Source organism: Zosterops lateralis (genome assembly GCF_965231275.1).
Source record: "Zosterops lateralis genome assembly, chromosome: 5".
Classification (NCBI taxonomy): Eukaryota; Metazoa; Chordata; class Aves; order Passeriformes; family Zosteropidae; genus Zosterops; species Zosterops lateralis.
The window spans coordinates 19,017,579-19,044,612 of NC_139766.1; the positions used below are offsets into that span (position 1 = coordinate 19,017,579).

General features: G+C 35.5%; 1 protein-coding gene across 1 annotated transcript in view; it reads left to right on the top strand.

Moving 5' to 3' along the window:
- The first annotated feature begins 222 nt into the window (after positions 1-222).
- The window catches only part of TBC1D19 (TBC1 domain family member 19), a 49,237-nt gene continuing 22,425 nt past the window's right edge, over positions 223-27,034 (top strand). Inside the window, exons 1-11 of the mRNA XM_083862404.1 lie at positions 223-356; positions 10,108-10,180; positions 10,951-10,996; positions 12,742-12,817; positions 18,631-18,705; positions 19,630-19,693; positions 20,639-20,685; positions 22,338-22,448; positions 23,262-23,334; positions 24,127-24,165; positions 26,587-26,699. Of these exons, the coding sequence (XP_083718530.1) occupies positions 252-356; positions 10,108-10,180; positions 10,951-10,996; positions 12,742-12,817; positions 18,631-18,705; positions 19,630-19,693; positions 20,639-20,685; positions 22,338-22,448; positions 23,262-23,334; positions 24,127-24,165; positions 26,587-26,699 (822 nt within the window). The 5' untranslated portion in view covers positions 223-251. The remainder of the gene's footprint in view (positions 357-10,107; positions 10,181-10,950; positions 10,997-12,741; positions 12,818-18,630; positions 18,706-19,629; positions 19,694-20,638; positions 20,686-22,337; positions 22,449-23,261; positions 23,335-24,126; positions 24,166-26,586; positions 26,700-27,034) is intronic.

Here is a 27,034-nt window from a genome sequence, read left to right on the forward strand (position 1 = left end):
CTGTGCTCATATGGGAGGTCAGGGCATAACAATTGCTAGTAGTTATCTAATAAAACTTTCATTGATTGTTTGCGCACCCTCTGCCCTTTGCCGTTCCTGTCAAAAGGAGGGGGAGCCCCTGCCGCTCTCGGGATGGGGGGAACCTTCCAGCGCGGCGCCGCTTCCCGCCCGGACGAGCGGCAGGACGGCGCCGCCGTTGCCGGGTAACGCGGGGTGCGGCGGCGAAGGCGGCCCGGCCGCGCGGGGCCGCGATGCTGGACCCGGACCCGGACCGCGGGCTGTCCCTCACCATCGCCAGGGTCGTGCAGCGCCTGCAGGGCTCCAGCCTCCACTCACAGCTGGAGCGACAGGCCCGGGTGAGCCCTGACCTGCCGCCGAGTCCCCGCGCACGCCTCTCCTCCCCGCTGCCCCTCCCGGCGCTTTGTTCGCGGCCGCCGCGCCCGGCCCGTGCGGCCTCCTCGTGGGCAGGGGGTCCCGGGCCTCCCCCGTCCCCTCCCTCTTGTCCCCTTGTCCCGCTCCCCTCCCTCCTCGGCGGGGCCGCAGAGCGGCGTGTGTGGATTCTAGAGCCGTATTTATTGTGTTTCCCCTTGGGACCCAAGGATTTCGCAGTGGATATGAAGACTATCCGTCTGAAATCTCACTGCTTTAAATATAGGTCCTGAGACGAATTGCTTTTTTAATCTTTAATTTGGTGAGCTTTAAATTCCACCCACCCTCCCCCGCTCCCTTAGTGTCCCTGAGAAAATGAGGATTTGGTGAAAGGAAGTGAAAATAAATGAAAAAACACGCATGGAAGTAAATTTTAGTAACTGGGAAAACAGTTGTTTTTTTTTTTAATATTTAATAACTTATCTGCGCTTGGAGCCAGATTTTCGTATTTCAGCTGAATTTAATTTAGGATGTTTCAGATCAAAATTGCGTCAATTTTCATGATCATAATAACCTAGTCATGGTGCTGTAACAAATATTGTGCATCACTGAAATATTTTGGGCTGGGTTTTATAAAATCTTATGCTTTTGGTTTTGTTTTTTAAAAAACATTGCATAAAATTATACAGATTGTTTTTTAAAATTTTTATTTTTATTTATTTATTTATTTTTAGGATACCATGTCCATTATCTGTCCATTAGTTTTGTTGCATTTTAAAATGAAACAGGATTTTCCTCTTTGAATGTCCCTGAAGCTTTCTATAGCAAATGACATTATTGCCTGTATTTTGTTTGTTTTGTATTTAAATTTGCTGATTTGATCTCTAATGTGTGTCTGCCTTGCTTCTGTTGATGAGACTTTCTAAATATTTGAATAAACCAATGTGCATGACTTGAGGGGGGCTGCAATTATGAAAGAGTTTAGAGGCTGGGCTCTGCTAAATGTTGGGAAATTGATTATCCCAAACAGCCTGACATGGGGAGTGGAGAGTCAGACCTTGTCCTCAAAACAGGTGGGGAACCGGGCTCTCTTCTAACAACTCCATTCCTGTTTCTAACAAGCCTGAATGCACTCCCTTCCCTGTCCATTCTTTATCCCTGTCTCTGGCAGGGCCTGATTTCAGTCCTTTGATACTTTGCCTGGGTTTTTTGAGCCTGGAGGAAGTTGGTGTCCTCAGGACTTGCCTGGGTGTTTAGGAGCTGCTAGAGGGTGGCTGTTTCATGGAGCCATTTCGGGCAGGTGGACACTGAGAACATGAGCAGTGCCCTCCCAAGCTGGTGTTTGGAGTCTGAAAGGGCAGGGAGGTGCCTAAACCCCTGCTGGGTGTGAGAGTGTACCTGCTGTGATGGCTTTGTGGAGTACTGTCTTACAGATTTCGTGGAGAAGAAAAAGAAGTATTTTTATAGGTCATGATCATTCTAGTCATAGGAAGTGCTAAGGGGAAAGAAAAGAAACAGGGCAACAAATATTCAAGTTGATGCTTAGAGTTGTGTTTGAAGGGTTTATAATAGAAGATTAAATCAGAGCTGTCGTTAAGTGTAGTGATCTGAAAGTTGGATTTCTCAATCAAAAGCATTATCTCTTGGACGTTGTAGTTTAAATTAGCAGGGCCAAATGTACACTGTGTTTGTCAGGAATCTGTGTGTTCTTGACAGAGAGGGGTTTTTTGTTGACCTTACATGCATTTATGTTCTTTTATGTACGGAAGATTGGTTTTGTTTAAAGCTTGGATGGTCATGTTAGTGCTGTACTGTGCAGTTGCAAGGGCTCCTTAGCCAGTGGCCTGTCTCCTGTCTATTCCTTAGCAGCTGTACAGAATTCTGAAAGTTTCTGGATTTTGCTTCACTTTGTATTAAGTTAATGCTCGATATTCCTCCTGTTACATGAGGTATTGATGGAGTTGCACTGTCAAATATGAAATCTTATCTATTGCTGTGCATCACACCTGAGCTCCAGTTTATTGGGAGGATGTGATGGAGTTTTCTGTCTGCTGGTTAACAATGCTCAGTCTGCCCCAGTTGTGATTTTGAAGGGTGATCACTTTTTAGAGGATTTTAAACTATTTTGGGAGATGCATATGTATTTTGAGAAGTCTTTGGAATCAGTGCATCAGAGTGAAACTTTTATTTTGGATATTTATGCTGCAGTTATACTTCACAAATATTCTCAATCTCTTAGTGTAGAAAATTATATTGTTGATATTTGTTCCTCAAAAATATTTGTTGTCTCTGAAAATGTTACAGTCAAAATGAATCATAAGGTCCATTATAATATTGCCTGAAATTTTGAGAGAACATGTAGTCTCACAAACAGTATTTTAGCTATTAGAAAAGCTGTGTTTTGTAAATTAACCTCTTCTTTTATTTTCCAGGAAGGAGAGCTCAGAATGAGTGGTTTCATTGATGAGTTAATAGAATTTTGGGGAAAACACAGTATCCTGACATTATTTGTGAGAGGTGATAGAGTAGCCCTGTGGTTATGAACTGATGAAACCAGTGCCCTGCTTGGCTGTCACTGGCAGCCTGAGCCAGTGTCAAGGGCTGTGATACACAATCTCTTTGAAATAACTTTGGCGTGGGCACCAAATTATTTGCTGTCACAGCTTGACCTCTGGGAATACCAAGATAATCACATTTTTATCTCAAGGATTGAAGTAGAGATAGTGTCATATGCTTGTAAATGATGAATTAATAAATGTTAGGTTGATTTTTGTAGGTTGAGTTTTGATATATTGATATATTACTTCAGTTAATAAGACATTAATGCAAGTAAGAGTGCTAATGTGCCTATAATTTGCTTTGGAATTTCTTCTGAACATATTTTGTAGTGTGTTTGAAAGGAAAGAATGACAGTGACAAAGAGCCAAAATACTAGATAGTAACTTTTCAACAGGTAGAATTGCTGCTGGCATCAGTGGGGTAAGAGAGGAGAGACCTCATTTTCTGGGCACAACTTCACTGTGCAAATTTGTAATCAAATTTACTGGTTTTATCCTAATTTTTCTCTTCCCTTTCTGAATTCTAGATGTTTTTAAGGTAGAGATTAGAGGTGTTTAGAAAAAGTAAGGCATGGGCATCTCATGGACAAAATACAGTTTTAAAAGAAATTATTTTGAAAATTATTTTGAAAATTATTTTGAAATCTTGCTAAAATTCTGCTTTAGGGAAAATCTGTGTCAGTGAACTGACAATAAAAATGAAACCGTCCAGAGACATGAAAAAAGTGCTACCTTTTTAGCACATTTTCCTTGGCAGCCAATTCGGAAACTTCATTTTTCATAATCTTTGGAGGAAGTTGGGCCTTTTTAATCAGTTAAGATTAATCAATCCTAATTTTTGTCCCATGCAAACCTCTAATAGAAATCAGTCTAACTCAGAGTTGCCCAGAACCTCTGGTGACCAGGGGCAAATAACAAAGTTTAAAAAAACCCAACAAAACCAACCAACCAATAGTTGGTTTCCTAAAGAACTTTTCTAAAACAGGGGGTGACAATAAAATGAAAGGTTCTAAATGAAAGATAAAGGTTCTAAATTGTGTTTTAAATGGAACTGTGCAAGGAAGCCCTCCTGTCATTGTCTGCATAAATGTTCTCATCAGTTTCTTGTAGGTTTGTCTGGAGTGGGACAACCTGAGGGGAACTTGTGCAAAAGCATAATAAGGGTGTTATAGTTGGCTAAAAGAGGTAATGCAAGTGTAAAAACCAGGCCTGATACCCCATCCCCCCCCCACTATAGCAATTATAGGGGTGGAGGGACCTGAAGGTCTGAAGAAGGGTGGAGAGGAGATGTTGTGATCAGAGACACTGTCCGGAGGAGGGGAATCTGCCATCGTTCTTTGAGCAGACCTGTGATAGAACCAGAAGGGTTTAAAGACAATATTGATCAAAGGGAGAGGAAAGGGTCCTAACAAGATTTCAGATGGGGCAGAGGAGGAGAGGACCTGCTTTGGGAGCACTGGGGACATTGGAGCTGGAGTAGTGCTTGATTGTGCTTCTAAAGAAAATGTAGGTAGATAAGCTTTGAATAATTTATATGGAGTGAACGGTTTGCAATATGTCTCAGCATATTGTTTTCATTGTTCTCATGACGTTTTTCACCAGTTAAAAAAAAAAAAAGAAATTGATACCAACCTCAACTTAAATAAAAGATTAAATTAAGAAGGAGAATGTTTCTGTGCAATGTAGCATTTATTTAATAAAAATTAGCAAACAAGTGTAGGCTCCTGAGTCATCATAGATAATTAATGGTTCATTTTCATGCATTGTATTTGGCAAAGGATTTACTATCCCTGCTGATAGAGCTTGTACCTTTGTTTTAAGTGGTTCAACAGTAACATTTGCATTACAGTGAATTTTAAATTGAATGCAGTTGAGTATGTGTTGGTCAGATGATGGAATTCAGAAGCAATGCAAGCTTGATTGGCAGAGTAGTACATTTTTAGTCATGTGGAATCTGTTTTTTGCCTTGTGTATGTATTTTATTTTCAGCACTAATTTTATATTCAAAGTCTAGAAAATTTATTAAACATTAAAATTGCATCATTAAAATATATCCTCATACCTTGTAGTACAGCATAACATTTAAAGCTGTTTACTTCCATATGAGGCTGATTGAAGCTCTCTGTACCTGCTGGGTTATTTTTACTTGTACAAGAAAGTTCACAATACTTTCTCCCTTAGTGTAGTTCATACATGTAGAAATACAGACGGGTTGGAAAATTGTCAGTGTAATCAGGGTTTTACAGTTACTGAAATTTGTTTAGTTACATTCAGTATTATTCTTCTTTCTTTTACAGAAATGTAAAACCAAAACTAAAATCTCTCCCTTGAAGTTGCAGAGTTTTAGGTTTTTAGTAAGTGTTTATGTTGAAATTGTTGTGGTTGTGCTTGAAGTCATTTTTACCAAGTCAGCTTGGTCCTGATGAAGTCCAGTTATGGTAGAATGAAGTATAAAAGGAAAGGTGAGTATTTATTAGCTTTCATTGAATTTGCTTCTAAAGATGGATTATATTTGGGAAATATAATGTATTGTGTTTTACTGTAATTTGGGAAATAATAGCAATAAAACCAAAAAGCATTGTGCACTTGTGCAAAAATACACTGAACAGTAATAAATGCTTTGAGAGAGTACATGCTTATCTAAACAAAAAAAGGCTTTGAAGAGAAATTATGGTGGATAGCCTGTAAAAATATTAGGATTGTGTAAAGTTATTTGCAGAACTGTTTGCAACAGGATAAAAATATGTGTTCACCTGATGCAATTCCACATTTCAGTATAGTTGGATCACTTCTCTGCAGTGTTTATTCTTGTTGAGAAAAGAAATAGTTTAACACAGGAGTTATGCTGGAACACTTTGTTCTATCAAACCTCCTCTTAGCAGTATGTTGCTGGTCCTCTAGTTATTTTCCTTTACTTCTTTGAGTGCTGTGGTTGATGGATCATTTCTTGCATGATCAGTGCTGCTCCAGTCATGATGACTGAACACTACTTTCAAATTTAGATACTAATTTGCAAACAGGTTGATCTCTCTGTTCAGTTCCTCTGTGAATCAATTTACTATTTCCACCAACTTTATTATTTTACAGTTGTGCTGTCTATCCTTTTGCTTGCTTTCAGTCACATCAGTGTTGAGTGTCTGGGTTTTCTTCCATCTTGGGATCCAGGTACAGAGAGAGGAGATTTAGAGTATCCCTTACGATGGTGACTGCCCAGATCTCAGCAGGATACCTTGCCAAATCAAAGACATACACACAAGATTGCTAGTAGTACCTTAGGCACCAGCGAATTTGACCAAATTTTAAAGGTCCTCAGACTACCCTACTAATCTGTACAGCTGAAGAATGGGGGGTGCCAAGAAGTGCTGTAGTGATAGCTTGTTTTATGGAGGAGTGTGGAAGGGACAGGTGCATCTTGACCCACAAGAAGCTCACCAAGACTGTAGAGGAACGTACACATCCCACGCCTGGACCTTGGTGCTCTGTCCATAAGATTATGCACAATGCCAGTTTTACAGGGAAAAGCTGTTAGGCATTAACATTTATTAAAAATAATTTGTTACTTCTTTTTGAAATATTCAACTTTCATTCCTGTTTCCTTTTGAGGCTCTGTATTGGCCTCACTCAGCCTCTGAATATTTGAATTTTTCCTGTTCTAGCTGTCACCCTTTGCCTTCATGGATTGTTCCCCTATACTGCTCACTCTCTATTACTCTGTTTGTAACAGTCTCCTTATAGTAACAGATAGTATTTTTCATAGAAGTAAGATACCCTTTCATGAAGTTGTGTGTATTGAAGTTGGTAGTTCTACCTGGGTGTTTGCTGTGTTTTGATCATGCAGGGAGTTAATTCAGTTCATTAGTACAAAACTCCTCAATGTGGCATTTTCTCCCAGTAAATCTTAGGCAGGCATTTTAATCTGTGTAAAGTTGTAGTAATGCTTTTTTATATAAATAAAATTTTGTCAATGTTTTTCATTCTACCAAAAAATCACAGGGAATGCAAATGAGACTTACTATGTTGTACCAAACAGTTTAAAACAAACCAACCCTACCTAAAATATAAGTACCTAAATGTGTTTTCCAACATGATACAACAGAAATAAGTTAGATCAGTTAATCCAAAGGAAAAACAAGGTTATGTGGGAGACCTGGACTAGTAACTTTGGGACATCAGCTCTGCTAAGTCCCCTTGATTCCTCAATTTAGTTCCCATAAACACCCATATAAGTTAAGTTACATGCTCTTAATTTACAGCAAAACAGTTCTGAAGAGAGTTCCTTTCACTTACCAAAATGAGTAATTTTCCCTTGTTGTGTTGTACAGAGCTAGAGTATGGTCTGTGTTAGAGTTGCTGCAGCTACCCGCTGAACTGTTTGCCACATTCTCACATATCTTAATTTCTGATTTGAAAATTGATCAGCAATCCAGTGGGCAGTGAGTCCCTAACAGTTTCTGTGGCTCTCTTGTTCTGCTTAGCACTTAGGAATGTGTTAATTGTAGTACACAAGTAAACAAAAAGGAGAGTGGAAATGGGAGGAGGCTTTTGCAACTGAACCCTGAATTGGTGAAAGTGGATACAAAAGTGCCTCCATAATCTGGGGGGGAATTTTCACGTTTCTTACGTGAAAATTTTTCTCAGTAGAGCTTTTTTCAGTGAAGAGAAGAAAAAGGACACAGGAAAGGTGCTAAAGATAGATGTTTTGATAAATTAAAGATTAGCCTAAGAATATTGGCTGCAGCAGGGCTAGGAGTTATGAAATAATACTTGACTGAATACGTGGGCATGGAGAGGTGAAGGTAACCAGTGCAGGTTGATGCACTAATGTAATCCTTTGAGAAGATTTTGCCCAACATGCTGTTCTGTTTCCTTTTTGACTGCCTTTCTGATGCATACAGAAAGGCACTGGATTATACGTTCTGCAGCTGGGGAACAGTCTTTGTTAGGAACAGCAGTTCATAAGAAAGGCCTCTGTTGTTCTTTTGGCCAGATGGGGAAAATGGGAAGTAGTCTGTGGACTGAACTCCTTAATGCCTTCTAATGCAATATGCTGTATCAATTTCCAGAGTTTCCAGGAATCTCCAAAAAAACCCTGTTGTTGTCAATAGTGTCAGATATTCTTTTATTAAGCCAAGAGCTCACAGGTGTGTGAACAGCAGAGAATTAAAATACTGTTCTGATTGCACTTGCATAATTTCTTGTACTATTTTCAGTGTCAGGATAATTAACCTGTTTTAGAGGAGATTGTACAGGAGCTTTCTTTTTTTTGTGTGATTTATCATCTGTTGATAACTTGTGTTTTTTGATAATCTAAAAAGTGTGCCAGGCCTGACAGGTAAACACCCTATGGACCCTCAGATTAGAATTAGCATACTTAATTCAAAGACAAGACTGAACATTTACAAAAGGGTGCACAAAAGCTTCTGAGGAACAGTATGGCAAAATCCGCCCTGCTTGATGTGTCTTACTTTATTTAAAATTTCTACAGGAGATGAACAAAAAGAGTGCCTGGCAGTAGAGAAAACCCTCAGCCAGACAAATGTCCGAAAAGGACATAGGACTTTCCATCAAAGTAACTTCAGGAGGAATTCTTCATAAAATACTCCTTGAAGTTTTTGCTTAAAAGGGTATTTTGTGAGCTGACCAAGAACTCACATAAAAACCTTTGTTTCCCAGACATTAGCAACAATCCTTTGCCAGCTTTTACCATTGTGCTGAATGGAATGTTTGTCATTTGACATGAGAGTTATGCAACTCACCACATCTTCTGGTCTGTGCTTATGATGACCTTTCTTTCCAAGAAGCATGCTTACAGTCTCTTTGCTCCTGCAGTCAATAAACCAAATAGAAATGCCTTCGTTACCTGTAATGGCAAGGGGACTTGAAATAAGAACAGAACTATTGTTGCTGTCATTCTCTCCATTATTGTCCATTCCTCTTTTCATCCGGGGAACATGGAAGGTTTCCTTAAAATTCTGCATTGTGAATTCACCTAGACCAACTTTTCCAGTGCAGAAACACCCTCTTTTGTGTATAAACTGTAAGGCAAATTACAGGATTTTGGAGTTTTAGTTATGTGTCACGGACTTAAAGCATGACATACTGTCAGCAGTGCTGTTAGGGCTGGAAAACTGCACAAGTTGGTGAAAGATTATTTTTAATTAAATAATAATTAAAATTCTATTGCAGCAAGAAAGGTTGCTGCAATAGAATCAGTAGCTGATACACCTACAGCATACTGTTGAGTAGCTTTTTGTAAGAGATGTCTCACACTTCTATGTATATGATATGGCCATATGCTTCTCATGCTTCTCACATATGCCTGGAGCTGTCATGACTGTGGACACACAGATCTTCTGCTGTTATTGTCAAGTTAGCATGCAGTGTTGCTATGTTTTTTCTAAACCTTTAGGTTTATTATCTGATATTAATCAGCTATTGCCATGTGCCATGCTTAGGAGAATATGTATTAGAAGGCACTTCACAGAAACTTCTGAGTTTCTGCTTGTTGTCCTTTTGGACCTTTGTGATGTATTTGTTTTCTCCTCTTGGTTTAGCTATAGAAGAAGAAAGATGTGCAGCACCATCTGTGTGCTTGTGTCATGGTATGGTTGTAAAGCTGGTTAGTGCTGGTTAGTGTTGAGTGCATTTCATTGCAAAAGTTTGTATAGACCCCCTAGTCACAGCTGCAGTGAGGAATTTTGGTGTGCAGTCAGGTTTTTTTGTTTGAAAAAGTAATTTCTTACCTGAAAGAGGTGAGCTGTGGAAGATAAAGTGAAAAATAATGGAATGTTTTCAGTTTTATTCTTTCAGGTGAAATACAGTGTCTGGCTTCCGTTTTTTTCCATGAGTACCTTATGACCTTAATGTGTATAGTCTAGCATTTGGGCTAAGTATGTGGGCTATTTGCTCAGATTATTAAGTGTGTATGTTTAATATGCACTCATTGCATATCCTGCTCCTTTCTTCTCTCTCCTTCACAACATACACCTTTTAGCATTGATGAAAAAGGCAAAGACACTGAGTGAGAAAAATGTTAACTGATATTTTTGACTGCTATAGCCATTGCTCAAGGAAGTTTGCTTTGTGTGTAACCTTAAGCATGTTCATTACTTATTTTATAACTTGAATTATGCAACTTCTCTTTAGTTCTTGATGCTTAATTATTTATTTTTCATATTAGGTTAGCCTACACAAACCAGAAATTAAGCTGGAATCACTAAAAGAGGATATTAAGGATTTTCTGAAGACATCAGGTTTGTAATTGATACATTTGTGAATAGGATAGGTGTATGTAAGAACATATGTGAAATAAGTGATGAAAACAGTAGTTTGTGGAGCTTGGTTTTTTGTCGTTCACAGTAGCCAGGAGCAGACATTCAGTGATTCCACATTATTAAATCAGATAGAGAAAATTTAAAAGGGAAAGGGTTCTTGGATTCCATCTACATTTTGAAAAACATACTATGCAAAGTGCTGCTTTTATCATTTTATAAGATATTGGTGATTTTTTTGAAAGTTCTGAGTGAAATGAGAGTTCAGTCACTTCTAAAAATGGAAGTTAACTTCCATGGTGATACTCTTGAAAATTTTACCTTTAGTTAAATTTCCAATTTGCATTGAAAGTAGTAGGCTATGTTACTATAATGTGAGGATTTTATGATAAATGATCTAAGGTTTATAATCATTGGGAACACTGTGTCTATTAATATTAATTGTTGGTTTAATTGAATGATGGCTTTGAAAAAATAGAATGTAAATTTTTTAACCAAAACTGTATTGTAATTATTTGAACAGCAGCTGTAAATAAAGGATATTTGGTCTCTATAGAGGTTTCAACTTGCAGTTTTCCTGTCTTAATTCAGTTAAGGTTTCCTTGTCCGTTCCTGTCTCTCTGGTAGGTTGACATGAACTGAGACCAGACATAAAACTCCAGTGTCTGCAAAGCAGACAAAATCTCTGATTGATGCTCCGTTAGTATTAATCCCTAAAGTTGTCTTCTGGTTCTTTTTTTTTATTTTAACAGGTTGGGAAAAGAAGCTTCAGAATGCTGTTTATAGTGAGCTCAATGTGTGAGTTTATTTAGTATTTTCACTTAATGAGTTCTACTCACATGATTTACTTTTGATCCATTTGTTTATAGAGCTGTATGTTGTGTTACTATAATCTGCAATATCTGTCATAGCAAAGGTACCTGCTTAGTTTCTGTTTTTAAAGTGCCATTATTTCTTTTTCATCTTAGTGAAAATACTGGACTCAAGTGCATTTTAAGGAATAAGTGAGATAAATATCACCACATTTTGTAGTTACTTTTGTATTTTCCTTTTAGCTTTACTTCCAACATAATTCTTATGTAAATAAGAAGTAGTTGCTGTGAATGTGTTTTAATTGAGCTATGTGCACAGCATTGGATGTATTTGTTATATTAATTATTTTTTTAAATCTTGAAGAAATTGGATCTCTAGGTTTCCCAAGTCAGCACTGATCGTGCTTGGGATATGGTTATAAAAAGAGTAAAATTGGTCAAGTCTCCTTTTTATTATTTTTCAGCAAACTTTGGATTAGACTTCTGGGAAGCATAATTTTTCTTTACGTTCTGGCACAGTTGAAAGGAGAATTTCATAACAGATACAGCTATAAATGCAACTATAAAATAAGAAATGTATATGCAAATCTATTTGTGCTAATTTAAATAAGGTTGTTAAGAGTTACCAGTTTAGCACAATGTCTGTTTAATAGTATGAGGGAGTTATTTCAGTAAAATGCTTCTATCTTTTAGTAAGGATTCATCTTCATCATATCTTTCCAGGGAAAAATATTTACCTGTCTCTAGGGCTAATGCACGGAAATAAGCAGCAAAATAAGGAAATTAGCCCTTGAAAATTGAAATTAACTATGAACTCCATGATTTCATGAGCATTGTGGAAAAGCCAAGAAACAGAATTTCTGAAATCTGTTTGTATTGATTCTGTCTTGCACACTGGGACAGAATAGTCCATAACAAATTTGCACCAAGTACAAGAATGACCTTATCAGTTAAAAATGGGAAGAAATCTGGGGAGGGTTTTGCAAAAGCGTATGATAGGAGCTGATTGAATGCATTCAAACAAATGAAAATTCAGGCTAACTGTTAGAGAAGCTACGTGTAAATTTTGTTTCCTGAAAGATATTTGAGACACTTAAAATTTAGCTGGATTAAATGTTTGGCAAAAACTCATTGGAAATAACCTGCACTACAGAAAGATAAATTAATGGTTTGGTTTGGTTTGGTTTTAAATTTTTGTTCCAGCTTTTATATTTTGCCATAATGCAGTTTATGAGTGGATATTCAACTTTGCTTAAGTCAACACCACAGACTTCTAATTACTTTGGACATCTGTGTGTTCACTACTGATTTTTTAAAGGAGACCCTCAAAAAAAAAATATTGTCTCTTGAAAAAATGTGATGACTTGGAGAGGGAAAGTTCCAGGGAATCATAGAGATGACATGATGTAAAGATAATACACTTTTAAAATACCTGATTTGTTAATGTAATTATTTTATTTTATTTTTATGTGAAATTATATGGGAGTATTATGTCTAATAAAGAAAGGAGTCATATTGAAATTTATTAATTTTTGCATATTGTTATCTTATTTGTATCCATAGAATGGATGAGGAAAAAATACTTCTAAAAACAATACTCTCTTTTGATCAACATACGGTCGTGTTTTTGCTAGTGCTCTCATGAAAGAAGTTATATTTAGGTTTATACAGGATTAATTAAGCAAAATACAACATCAAAATATTTAAAGTTTACCATATTTTCTTTTTAAGGTTTCCTTGGCCCTGTCATCCTGCAGCACCACCTGAACATATTAAAGAACCTTTAGCCTATATGAGAAAAGCACAGGTTAGTGGTTATCAATTTTACCATTCATATCAGATCTTTAATTAGACTGTTTGAGATTTACTCTGTAGAATGGTTCTGTATTTCAAGGTTTTATACCTGAGGAAAAGCACAGATTTGTAATTGCATCAAAGTTAATAGTAATATTGTATATGTGACATTTTACATAAATACAGAAAATGCTCAAGTAATTCTCCAGCCATGAAAGAAGTAGGATATAGTGGCAGGTAGGTGAAAAATGTAGAATAGAGATGATATTAATGTGTCAAAGAAGAGAATTTGGTTTCATTGAGAAGGAAAAAAGGAGTAGGTATAGGTCATTTCACTTAAGGTTACAAAAACATTTTTTTGAAGGGACACAGGTAGTTTTATGAAAGATAAGGCTGCAGAGATAGTGAGATTTTCAGAAAGAAGATATATATTTAGTACTTAGAAATGTGAAAGGAAGATGAAAAATACAGAGCTAAGGAGCTTAAGGCATATTGAAGGAGACTAAGAGAAACTGGACTGTAAAGATTAAATGAGGATTTTTGGTGTTAGGAAAAAATATTTTTACATTGTTTATTTTTTTGCCAATATATGCCATTTGAAATAAACAAGAAAAATCCACATAAAAATGTAAAAAAATTAACAAGCTTCAAAAATATGATCTAACCAAAATATCTGAGGTAGGGATAAAATTGTATTTAACTCTGCTGTGCCTAGAAATACATTGCACTATTCTTTTACAAAATACTCAGCAAATAATGATACTTTCACAATCACATTGTTGTTTATTCCCCTAAGTCTTACCTCTCTGTCTTGGGTTTCAGTCTTTATGATTTGGGCTAAAGATTGCTTTAATCAATTTTTCTTGTGTGGTGTGAAATGTTATGCCACAGTTTGCTGCCTGAAAAGAATCACCCTTATTAGTTTATTAATGCAAGAGCCACAGAGATATATCTGTATGCATGTTTGTCTGAATCAATTTCATGGGTTATTGTTTTACAAAAGTATATGTAGGAGTTGCAGTGTTTTTAGCTGTATGTAGAAAGGACTGTTATTCCAATAATTTAAAAATGAGCAGAAGTCCTGTCTTTGCTAGTTTCAAAATTTGATTCCTTATTTCATTGAGTATTAATCATCCATGTCCTCTGAGTGGCTTAGCCCTGGGAGGCAGCTCTGCTGCTCACTCACTTTCCCCCAGAAAAACAGGAGAGAATCAAAAGGGCAAAAGTGAAAAATTGTGTTACAAAGACAGTTTAATTGGCAAAGCAAAAGCTACACATCAACAAAGCCAAATAGGAATACATTCATTACGTTCCATCATCAGGCAACTTTTATCCCAGCTTCTTTATTTGGTACATATGTTGTATAGTCTGGAATATCCCATTGCTCACTGGAGGTCAGCTGTCCTAGCTCCATCTCCTCCCATTTTCTTGTGCACTCTCAGCCTCCTTGCCATTGGAGAAGCATTAGAGAAGACCTTGAATCTATGTATGCACTTCTCAGCAATAGCTAAAACATTGCTGTGTTATTAACACCCTTTTGGTCACAAATTCAAAAGAAAGCACCATACCAACTACTATGAAGAAAGTTAACTCTATCCCAAACAAGGAGATGCTCTTTCAAACCCTTTCCTGAAATACAGGTCTTTGATGAAGACTTGTGAATCCTTTCTATAGAGAAATACTGGTAAATTATGGTAGCTGTGAAATAGTAATAAATGCACATATAGAGAACTAACATTATCTTTTCTAAAACCACTGAGATACACGTGAGTGTTTGATTTGCAAGATGACACACATTTATCACTGTAGATAATGGGCCTCTAAGAAAACAAGCATCATCAGAGCAATTGAATCACAGCTAGGTTTTGTTTTGTTACTTTTTTTGATTAAGAATGAATAAACAATGTAAAAAGCTCACAAAGTCAGTGTTTCAATGATTTTGTTTGTTTAAAATATTTGGAAATAGCTAAAATACAAGTGTACAGGTTGCTAATACCTTTTGAGTGAGAGATGAAAGTGAAAACTTAACAATTTGCTTCCATGGGTATTGAAAATCTAATTAATGCTTTGACAGTAAAGATTGGGGTGGTTTTTTTTTTTGTTGTTTTTTTTTTTTTCTTCTTTTTTTTTTTTTTGTGGGTATATTTTTTCTTTTATTTTTACTTTATTTTCATTTAGCATCACAGCAATTGGAAAAAATATTTTGGTGCTATCATCAAAATTTGTCCCCATAGAAAAGTGTTGTCCTTTTAAGTCATATTTGTCATATTGTATTTTTGTTAGATACAGTCACCATTTAAGATGCTGTTTCCATTGTTTTAAGTTTGTTGACAATTTCTTTATCCTATTCTGTCTTAATTAATTTTGTTCTGCTTCAGAATTCTGGAAATAAGGGTACTACTCCCAGAAAACCATCTCTGATAGTTACTGGAATGACTTTGAATCAGTGATTAAAACGATATTAATATTTTTTCTAGAGTAGGTATTAAAGTGTTCATAATTAACCCTTTTTGTCCTCACATTGGTTCTGTTTTCTTATAGATGGCTGACTGAAGTTTTTATATTGCTTTATTTTCCTACCTCTAAAGAAAACCAGGTTTCTAGTGAAGGATAGAGCATTAATGGCAATGAGTATTAACTCTGTAAGTCATAGGATGATAGAATGGTTGGGGTTGGAAGAGACCTTAAAGATCTGGTTTCAGCCTTCCCTTGCAAGGATACCTCCTTCTAGATCAGGTTGCTCAGAGCCCCATCCAGCCTGTCCTTGAACACTTTCAGGCATGGGGCATCCACAACTTCTCTGGCCAACCTGTTCAATGTCTCACCACCCTCACAGTAAAGAATTTCTTCCTCGTATCTCATCTAAACCTACTCTTTCAGCTTAAATCCATTCCCCCTTGTCCTATCACTACACTTACTCTTGCTAATAATCCTTCTCCCTCCCTTCAGGCAGGGTCTTTAGGTGTTGGAAACCATTCTGTGATGCTGTGAAATAGTTTCCAAATTGCAGTACTACCTTCCTCAGCTTCAGCTATTTTACTGAATAATTGTAACCATAGCAATCCTAATAGTGTGTTTTCTTAGTGTTGAATTTCTTAGTGTTGAATAAGACATGGGGAATCATCTCATTAAATGTATTGTTCCCATCAATAAAGTGACTTTATGAGCTCTTCCTGTGCCTTTTATTTCAGTTTTATTTCAGAACAGTGCATTCTGTTTCTGCTCACTTTAGGTAACTGCTGTCCTGGACAGAGGGCACAGTATCTTGCTTGAAAAGGCTGTATAACGCTCACTTTGGTTTTGTCTTTCTTGCATTTATTTGAATATATTATACTGGGTCTTGAAAGCTGATTTATGTCACAGGTTATGACTGTGTATAAGTGGTTTATTACCAGCATGTTGCATCCCCAGTGCAGTAAGTGGATTAATGTCTGGTGTGGCAGTTTTCAGTCGCACCAAGTGTGTTGACCTCCATTGCTCTTTGGAATTAGATGGTTCTTGATGTTGCAAGGCTGCCATCTGTCTCTTCCTCTTTTGTAGCTTTCATATCTTTAATCATATCTTTGCTATTCCCCTTCCTATGCCCCCTGCACCCGTCCTGCCTTAATTTTGATGGTATCGTGATATGATGGTGCCAATGGTACCAAACCAAGTGGAGAAGTGACCAGTTCAGAAGGGAGCGTCACTGTACAGAAAAACTTGGATGTGCTGGAAGAGTCAGCCAACAAGAGCCTTGTGATGTACAAGCACAAATGTGGGGTCTGGCATGTGGGAAAACATAATCTAGGAGTGCAGCACGGGCTTGGATCTACCTGGCTGGGGATCAGCCTGAAGGAAATGAACCTGAGGGACCTAGTGGACAGCAAGCTCCATACAAGTGGACAGTGTGCTGCTGTATCAAAGAAAGGCTACAGGATGCTGGGTTGCATCAATATGAGCATCACCAGTAGAGATAAAGTCATTATCCCACTCTACTTAACAGTTGTCAGGTCACATCTGTGTTCAGTTTTGGTCCCTGCTGTACAATAAAGGATGTGGGCAGACTGGAGAGGTCCAGAGAAGGGCCACAGAGATGTTCAAAGAACTGGGAAGCCTGACATGTGAGGAAAGGCTGAGAGAGCTGGGTTTGTTCAGTCTTGAAAAATGGAGGCTTAGGGGAGACCTTGTTCCAGTACTTAAAGGGTGGCTAGAGAGAAAATGGAGATTCCTTTTTACAGTGTCACATGGAAAAGATGAGAAGTAATGGGTACAAGTTACTCCGGGGGACATTCTGATTGGGCAGAAGAGGAAAATTTTTCACATATGGAACAATCAGCCATTGGAATAATCTCCTTAGGGAGACAACATTGGACACTGAGGATTTGGCTGGATAGGAGGCTGGGCTATCTGATGTAGACCACACTTTTACCAAGAAAGACTGTACTTTTAATTTTGTTTTTGCTACTACTACCTGTGTATTCTCCATTTTCACTTTCTTATCCTATATGGCCTAGTAATCTTCATGCACTCTCACTTCTTACTTCTCTAGCAACAAAACCTCATTTCTTAGGAAAACAGTAAATGCTTGATACTACCACTTTGTGAGAGATGAACCAGTTTGTAGCATGGTGTTGTGTAACTACAGCATTTGAAAGAAATTTAAATATGATAATACAATTGAAGAAAAAATATTATACAGAATATGATAAAAAATATGCAATTTGGAAAACATTCATTACAGTCGAAACTCATATCTGTTTTGTTTATGCAAAAGAAAGTGAAGGGATAACTTTATTGTGAGGAAAAATTTCTGGTGAAAGATAGCTATTCTTTTGATCGAAGAAGGTATGAGGGATCTTGTAAATGAAAACTAAAATGAAACAATTATAGACAAGATTTTGATTTTTTTTTTTTAACAGAACAATTGAACATCTGCCCTTCCCTTAATTTGCTTCCTGTCTAATAAACTGCAGCCTCTTTGAGGAACTTTGAGGAGCGTGGCTAAACAGTAACTAACTGTTGTAAAATTTGTGTTGAGCAATTTACAAGTAATAAATAGAACTAAATGAAATTAAGAGGAGTCTTTGCATTCATGTGATCAAAGCTTGGCTTGTCATCCACAGAAAACTAAATTAAGTATAAAACCCACCAATGGTGCTGTAATTACGGAAGCAAAGTACAAATAATATTGACAAGGAAGTCAATACTAATTAGCATTAACTTCAGAGGCATTAGCCATAGAGTAGGCACTACTGTGCAATTGTCAGAAGAATCTGGTTGCTTTTTAAGCTGTCCACTGAGGCATTATCTCCTGGTTTTCTCTGATTAGAGAGCTATTTCCTTGGCATTGATTAGGATAACTATTTTTTTAAGCATTACAGAATACCAGATTTCTATCTTTCCTTAATTTCTGACAATATCTAAGATACTTTTTGTGGAGGAAGAGTGCCAGTCTCTTCAGGCCCCAAAGTGGAGAAGGTATTTGCTATGCACCTCTTATAACTCTTTGAAGAATTTGTTAAATGTTGATCTATAAAGAAGCTTGATCATTAGACATACATAAAAATCAGTAATTGTGAAATACATCCTTTTTTAAAGACCTGAAACATGAACAGCTAAATTTTCTAGTTCTTTTTTTGTGCTGTAAAGAATGAAATCTGGTTGATCTACTGTTTCCATGTAAAGAAGCATGTAAATATTCTCATCATATGTTTGCAGATGTCAGTCAGTGACTCTTGCTATCCTTTTATATCTATCTGACTTTAAAAAACTGCTTGTTATTATATAGTAAATTCAATTTTCAGGAAAAATAAATTCCTTGTAATTTTTCTTTTGTGTGTGTTTTAGGGAAGCTGGGAGAAGCGAATTCTGAAAAGTCTGAACAGCATGTGCACAGAACTCAATATCCCACTAGCACAGAAGGTAATGTATTGTTAATTTTCTGTTTTCAAACTGACATTTTCTCTGAAATTATGCCTCATCTTGCACACTTGTAGTGTAATCTTCATTTTAGACATGGTTATCAAGAGCTGCACGTTCAGTATCTAAATAATTTTAATGCAGAATAATTTTCAGAGATGGTGGCAATGAATGCATCAGCTCACCTTGGGAGAAGATGAAGGCTCTAGGTAGATTTTCCTCTTTGCTGTTGCAGTAATTATCCTCTTGGGGGAGCAGCATGTTGGAAAGCTCATTACTTGTTGCTCTTAACAGTACTTTGTGTGCAGACTCAGCTGTGTAACTTGTGCAGCCTGTGTGCCATACAGATGTGCTTTGTGTGCAGAGAAGGCTGTAGTTGAACTGGTACATGAGGAGAGAGAGATACTAGTACATTGCTGATTTTGTCATTCATTCTGGTCTGAGTTTTTTGTTTTTTTTAATTAATATAGAGGCTTTGATTTTAAAGATCGTAGAATTAGGGAGTAACATTAGAATGTTTTAGTCATTTTCCTGTTATTCCTCTGTGATATGTGGCAGAACCTCTATGGTTCATCATGAGCAAAAGGATGGGACTGTATTTGGTTTTCATGACTGCCAGGGACAGGAATTTGATAGTCCAACAGGTCTATGGAATGGGCAGTAAATCTTCAGTAACACAAAATTGAGTACTAAATATCCTAAATTCATTACTAAACACCTGAAACTATTTAAAGGGCTTCTTTCCTCCTGGGGACTGGGACTTGGGCTTTCCACAGCATAGTGTACCTTCAGGCTAGGGATAATTTGTAAGCAAATAAGTTTGTGTTGCTATTTTGTAAAACACTGAATTAACGTATAGTTGAAATGAATACATATTTGAAATAGGCATGTTAAAAAAAAGAAGATACACTTTGTTGTACCTTTCAGAGGCCTGTAAATGAACAGAAAGAACTGCTTAATAAATGGAATGAAATGGGAACTGATGAGCCAGGTAAGGTCAACTAAATTTACCTGCATTAAATTTTTGCACATAGAAAGGCAGCGTGCACATTTTACTTACCAGTCAAAGGTTAATGTAATCTCTTCAAGGCAAATTGATTACAATCTTTCTTTCATTGGTAATGCATCATTATGCATAAATAAATGCTTATTTCATAGTTATTTTCTTTTAAGTTATTGTACTAACATTGAATCATTACTGAGAGGTTATTCTATAATACTCCATATTCCAGTGCTTTAGAGATTTATTCAACTAGGACACAGGTCCTCTTTTTGTAAACTCAGGCTAACAGAAAGCATTCAGAAATATGGATAATTAAGATCAGATGTTTTCTTGACGAAAGATAAAAATAACTCTTGCACAGAATAATTGTGATATTGTACTTTGGGAGAGCAAAGCTGACTCTCATGTTAGTTCATAGCCAAGTTCCTTTAAAAGGATTTTGCAGAGGTGCTGGTTTGTATACACACTACCACCTCTCTGATGGCAAACACTTTTCATGGATTTTTAGTGCTTCTCCCCAGTCTTCATTTGACAGCAGTACGTGTAATTCAACAATCTAAGTTGTTAAAAAATACCCTGCTTTTGAAAATCGTCTTTCCTAAGTCTAACAATGATTTAGTCTAAACACTTACGAGGAGTAAGTAAAAGTCTCCTGTGACTACTGTTCACTTTGTAGAATCATAGAATGGTTTGGTATGGAAGGGACCTTGAAGAACACCTTCCTCTTCATTTATATGAGGTTTACAAAAATAAGGCATTATCGGTAGCATAATCTTGACAGAATATATGGTGATTCTTGCCATGGTATTTGTGCTGATGTAATTTTGATCTTTGCTTTAATCTGTTATTTAAATTTCTAGATTGTGTTATAGATATGGCACATTTTTTTTAATCTTTTGGTTTTAACATAGTGTCATTGAAATCTTACTTCAGATCTAAGTCTTTTCCGGCCTGTTTATGCACCTAAAGATTTTCTTGAGGTAAGCCTCCATGAAATAATACTCAGTCTTTTATATGAAGTGGGATATATAATTACTAAATGTGTTTCATACCTATAATCATTTATAGCAAGTGAAATTTGGCATGGTTTTTATGAATCCATGTTTGGTTTTCAAAACAAAATTCTATTGTTCCTATTTTATTTAAACTGCAGTTTTAAATTGCACCTGTGATAAACTTCTCTAAAGCATAATCTGTGTCCAACTTTTTTCCCTCAGAGAGTGATTCTCAACTGATTTTGTAAACCATTTTACATTTTAAATTCCAATATATTAAGCTCATAAATCACAATGAGCTAATAGACTATTTGAGAGTAGATTGCAGACTTGTGCGCAGCTGAAATTATATGTCATCTAGGAAGGTTGTAAAATCAAACATGAAACAGGACTGTATGCAATTTCAAGGTTTTTATATGTAATCAAGCTGAACCATTAAAAAATTGGTGACTGTGGAATCTTTAAAGTCTTAAATATCAGTATTATTCTTCATTTTCTATGATTCAAGCACAAAACATCATAGTAAAACAGTACTTATTACATATTACTCCTTTTGTTCAGTTAATCAAAATCATGTTGAAAATGTTTTATTTATTTTGTTTTTCATCACTGTACCAACAGCCATGGTGTGTTTTTAATCTTTGATCTGTAAATAAATCCATCTTTCTTTTTAGTTTTATTCAGTGACCCTCATGATCACGCTCTTTTTCTTTTATACTGTTTTCTTTCCAGAGTTTGCAGTTTCTTTAAATTAACAATTCTGACAGTGAGATTATAGGGTATTAGAATACTTAAATGAGTGAGAATTGTAGACGTATGATGTTATGAAATAATTTCTTAAGAGCTAGACATTCATGCTAGAAAGAATCTTTGCAGTTCAACATCATAAAATCTATACCTTGGAATAACAGTATGTAAGAGACTGTAAATTCCTTTATACATCACAGTTACTTACCTTGACATGATTCCTTGTCCTTTAAATTATATTTGCTTTAACTTTTCAATTCTGTAATTTCTTTTTCTTATATGAAAGAAGATATTTTGATATATTTTTATTTAGTAAGGAATTATTTTAGTGATTAGGTAAATAATATTAATTATTTAGTAATAAAATCATTAATATTAAATATTGATATTAAAATATTTGATTATTAATCTTAAAATATTTATTGATAAAATATTAAAAATTAATTATTAATGAATTATGTAGGACTTTTATTGGAACCTCTGTAAGATTACCAGTGTAAGAATATGGATAAAAATTCTTTCAGTGAAAAGTGATATTGAAGAATATTCTGGATACTGTAGCCATTAGAAATATATTGTTGGGATAACCTAAATGAGGAAGTAAATTGTAGTCAAAACATTACTATGTAGCCAGCACTTAATTGCATATATTGAAAATAATTTCTGCTTTTTTATTGAGCTGACTTTTAAAGGAGACTATGTTCCTTAAAAAATTTAATTCTTTTTGATGTTGAAAATGTTGAGATATAGTTTGATAATTTGCATATATATGTATATATATATATAAATTGTGGGAAATGATTTAGTGCTGAATGTACTGTTTGTAATGCTGATGATGTTGAGAAGAGTTCTGAATGTAAGCAAGAAATGACAGAACTACAATTTTCAAGGTACTGATGAATCTTCGAAACCCAAATTATGAAAATGGAGAGCAGCCTAGTTTTAGAAATCATCTGGGACTAATTCAAGTTCCCTTAAAAGTTAAAGATATTCCAGAATTGGTAAGTATATATTTTTCTTATAAGAGATTTCCGTCAGAGTTATTTTTTCTTGCTAATAAGAATGATTCTAATGAATAAAAAAAGAATATTAGTGTTATCATAAATTTCTCCTTTTGAAATGAAAATCAATCTAAATATGTAGTTAAAATACAGACCATAAAGAAGTTCTATGAAAAAAACATTTTTAATGAAAAATAAAACATAAACAGTACATTTTCTGCCAGTAGGGAAGTTTTCATTTTATGCCACACAGGTTTAATTTGTGCCAAAAATACACCTCAGTACATGTTATTCACTTAATCATTTTTCTTCTGTACAAGAAACTTAAAATTTGTAGCACATCTCAAGTCTGCAGATGCTCTACAAGATCAATAGCCTGACAATGAGTTTGGTTCTCATTTTCTTCTCAATATAATTTTAAATCCCTTTATTGTCAGGTTGTAAACAAAAATAAATGTTTGAGTACTAGTGTATTATATAGGAGAGTTTTTGTAAATGTTTCACTGATGAGGCTCTTGGAGATTTTATGTTAGTAGAAAAACTTCCAACTGAGTTGGAAAAGAGATGGATCCTTAACCTGATCTTTCATTCACCACTTCCCTACATCCAGCTGTAGCTCATACTTGACATGCAAACTGGGGCTTATAAGTAAAATTAGAGTAAGAATTGATGTGAGTCTATTTCAAATGTGTGCATTTAGAAGAACTTAATTTGGTCCAGAAAATACTCACATTAAGCCTTTCAGAAGAAATCTCAAGTGATTTAGGGAATTAAACAGATTCATTACTTTATTATGGTTCTGTTCCTTTTCAGAAAGAAGACTTTAGCGAACTAGGCTTAAATATAGGACAGCTAGGTATTGATGATTCAGCACAAGTGCCTCCTGGTAAGCTAATGCCATGCTCCAGTCATTCAAACAGAACTAATGAGTAGAACTCTTGAAATTATAAAAAAATTGTGTATTTTTCCCATAGTAAACCATAAATATTTGTTCTGTAACTATGTAGCGATTTTCATAGCAAGATATAACTAATAATAGAAAGCATTGCATATATGAAGAGTCTGATTTGGAGAAGATTTAAAGTCATCACATTAAGTAGAGAATACATTAATTTCAATATGTTTGAACACCTCAGGATCTAGAAAACCACATTGCTTGTTTCCAGAAATATAGAAATTATCAATAAATGTTTATCCAGCTAACAGAGAGGCATATATATATATATATATATATATATATATACACACAAATGTATTTAAAATAACTGTTGTCAAAAATATATTACAAGACATACCCTTATATTAATATTCAGTACCTTAAATAGTGTATAATCTCTATTGGTTTTCCATGTATCCATCTATTGCCGTAGGAAGCGGTTTTAAAATGTTTTTTCCACGTGAAAATGGAAATCACTGTAATATCATGAGATTTTTCTTTTTAAATGGAAAATTTCGTAATTAAAATTCATGTAGTATAGTGCTGCTTTGATATTTGTGTTTTTGAAACACAAAATCAGTTAAAAAGGGGCTTGACTCTGATGCATGTTAACTTCTAGTGATGTTAGCAGTAAATAGCAACTGAATGTAATGATGTTTGGAAAAAATACAAAATACATTATCAGCTGGAGTGTCTTTTTCATTTTTTTTTTCCATGCTTTTCTGTATCTTTATTTTCTAGAGTTCTTTGAAAATGAACATGTACGTGTTGGGCAGAAAGGTATGGATCTGTTTTTATCTGTAATAAATTGTGAGTAGTTAAGAATGCATTTAATGAATTTGTATTTGCATGTACCTCTTAGAATTTTAAGAACTTAGACTAACACAAAGCATTATCAGTAATACCATTGTAATTTAGATGGACAATCACTAATACTGTTGTCATTTAGACAGAGACAGAAATGCAAACATTTGCAGTCTACCAGTAGCTACCAGATAAAAACAAAATAGGAAGCACATAGACAGCTTTTTGGTGACACCTTAACCTATTCCACTACTGAATTTCAGTTTAAAATCAAAATTCTGTGAGGTCTGTTCTCTGCACACAAAGTTCTCATTACTGTAATTGAATCTATGCCTTTGTGTCAGAATAGTCTTTTTAATAATCAGTTGCATTTGCAGAGTATTGCAGTACATAGCTACTGTGGAATATTCACTTACTTGTCTCTCTATACTATTTTCTGAAAAGTTCCAGGATTGTTTTTGTAGATTAAGAAATAACATACAAAAGGAAGGGAAAGTTAAAAGAAGTAATAATTTAATGGTTTAAGTTTAGTTATAGAAGAAACATACAAGGAGAATGGTTGAAATCCACCAGTTTTTACTCATTATTGTCTCTTCTGATTCCTGCTGAACATTAGCACCAAAGGAAAAAGTAGGCAGGATACTGTCCCGAAAGTACTCCATCCTAATTTTTTCGTTGCAGTAAAAAAGCAACGATCTTTCTTTCTAACAGCTTTCTGTCCTGCACTGTCAATTTTCTAATCCAAGAGCAGTACCAAGAGATACTGTCCACCTCTCTGTTCTTTTCCCATTCTTCCAAATAAACTGTATTTTGTGGACTTCTTGGGCCATTCATTCAACTCCACATTGTTGTTCATATTCATCATCTCTTGTCTCTACCAAGCAGCTCTATTCTGGAGAATGCCTTAGCTTTTCCTATATTCAAAGACCAATAATTTTGTAAATTATTGTCAATATGTAAGTGCCTTGACCATAAACTGAAATCACTTTTCATTCAATGGGAAGGAATCCTTCTACATGCTCTAATAGGTGTTAGTTATGACTTTGTTTGCCACTGAGATACTGATTTTGCTTTTATATTAGATGTATTGCCAAGTTGGAGGATTTATTTTGTTGTGTTTAGTAAACCCCATCTTGTATATACCAAAACTACTTTTTAATATTTCGTATGTCAGTAAGAAAAAATAAGGTAAATACTCATGGATGCCAATATTAATCACAGTGTTTCTGAAGTTCTGTGGAGAGTGTAGGAATTTTTTGCCTTCTTCATGCAGGATCATAGAAATGTCTGTGTTAGAGCTCTGCAAGTTAAAAATTTGGCAAGCTGGTCTATTCAGTATTTAAGCAGAAAGGGAAGGATAGAAAAATCAATTAGATAGATATTGAATTAGATATTTAATTAAATATTTAATATTTAAGTCATATCAAAGCAGATATTGTAAATATCAAATTCAATGAGATATAAAAAAGCAAGCTGTTTCACAGACACTTCAGAAAAATTCGGGGATATGGATTTGGAAACTTCTGAGTAGCAGTTGAACACCTGTGTAATGTCTAGACAATAACACAGAAATTCTCCAACTCTATCTCTTGGGAAAGACATTTTGGGTATGAGAGTACAGTTAATCACATACTCTTGGTGAGGAACACGTTTACCAGATTACAATAGCTAAATATGTATGTCTTTCGAGTTTATAGATTTAAGTAGGGAACAAGATAATCTGTTTTATGGTATATACAGTATTGAATTTCAGCATGAGGCCCTTGTGACAGAGTAGCCTAAAGCTTCACAACAGTGACCCAAATAAACAAACCTGTCAGCAGTAGAGTATTTATTTTATGTCAATATGAAGGCAGACCAGCATCTTTCAAGGTCTTTATCCTCTAGAGTAAATATACCAATAATGAGAGAACATGACAGTACAGTCTGGAATGGAGAATTCTGGCCCCACAGTTATCTGTGGAGATACTCCTATAGTTAACATGGAAAGAAGGGAGACACAAAAAAAGCCATAATGAGTGGCAATTTCCTATTTGAACTGAAATACCACTCACTGTTAAACCAAGAGTATTTTGTGCTTATAAATGGCTGCTTATTCTGCATGATGCCAGCTTAGTAGCTGCAACTAGCATTGATATAGTCATATGTACATACTAAGTCCTATTTTATGACAGAAAGTAGTACAGCCTTGCTGATTAATACCAACTGCCTTTTTTTCCAAGGAATTACTTAAAAATTGCACTATTGAAACCAGATCTTTTCAATATTTTCCTATTAGCTAATGCTTACAGCATAGTAAGCTGTAAGCTTACTATGTAAGTTGTTAAAGTTAAATATTAAGGTATTTGGTAGAAGTCTTACACTACATCAACTCTTTACCTGCTTTGTTTCTTACAGTTTTAGCAGAGCAGGATAGTGCTGCAGCTCAGCAGTATGTACGTCAGGGATGTCCAACAGCACTCCGAGCTGATCTGTGGGCCCTCATCCTTAACATTTCTAATCAGCCAGAGGTAAGTGGCAAAGGGAGAGTAAAATGTGGAGACCAGGTGAGAACACAAAAGTGCAGGCACATATCTTCTAGTGATATTTTTTCCAAAATAGAAATGCTCTACTGAGTTGTCACAGAAACTGATAAACATTTTATGATTTAAAAGGCTCTGTGCTGTGGTGAAGTCTTTGCCACTCTTCCTAATTTTTAATAGATATGTGAGCAAAAGACTTCAAATTATTCAAATTATTCAATTAATCTGACTGTCTCCTGAGAATTTCTTATATAATGCTGACTTTTTTTAGAAGGGGGCAAGAATAAAGATCTGGGACGAGGACTGAATCTCTCATATTTTTG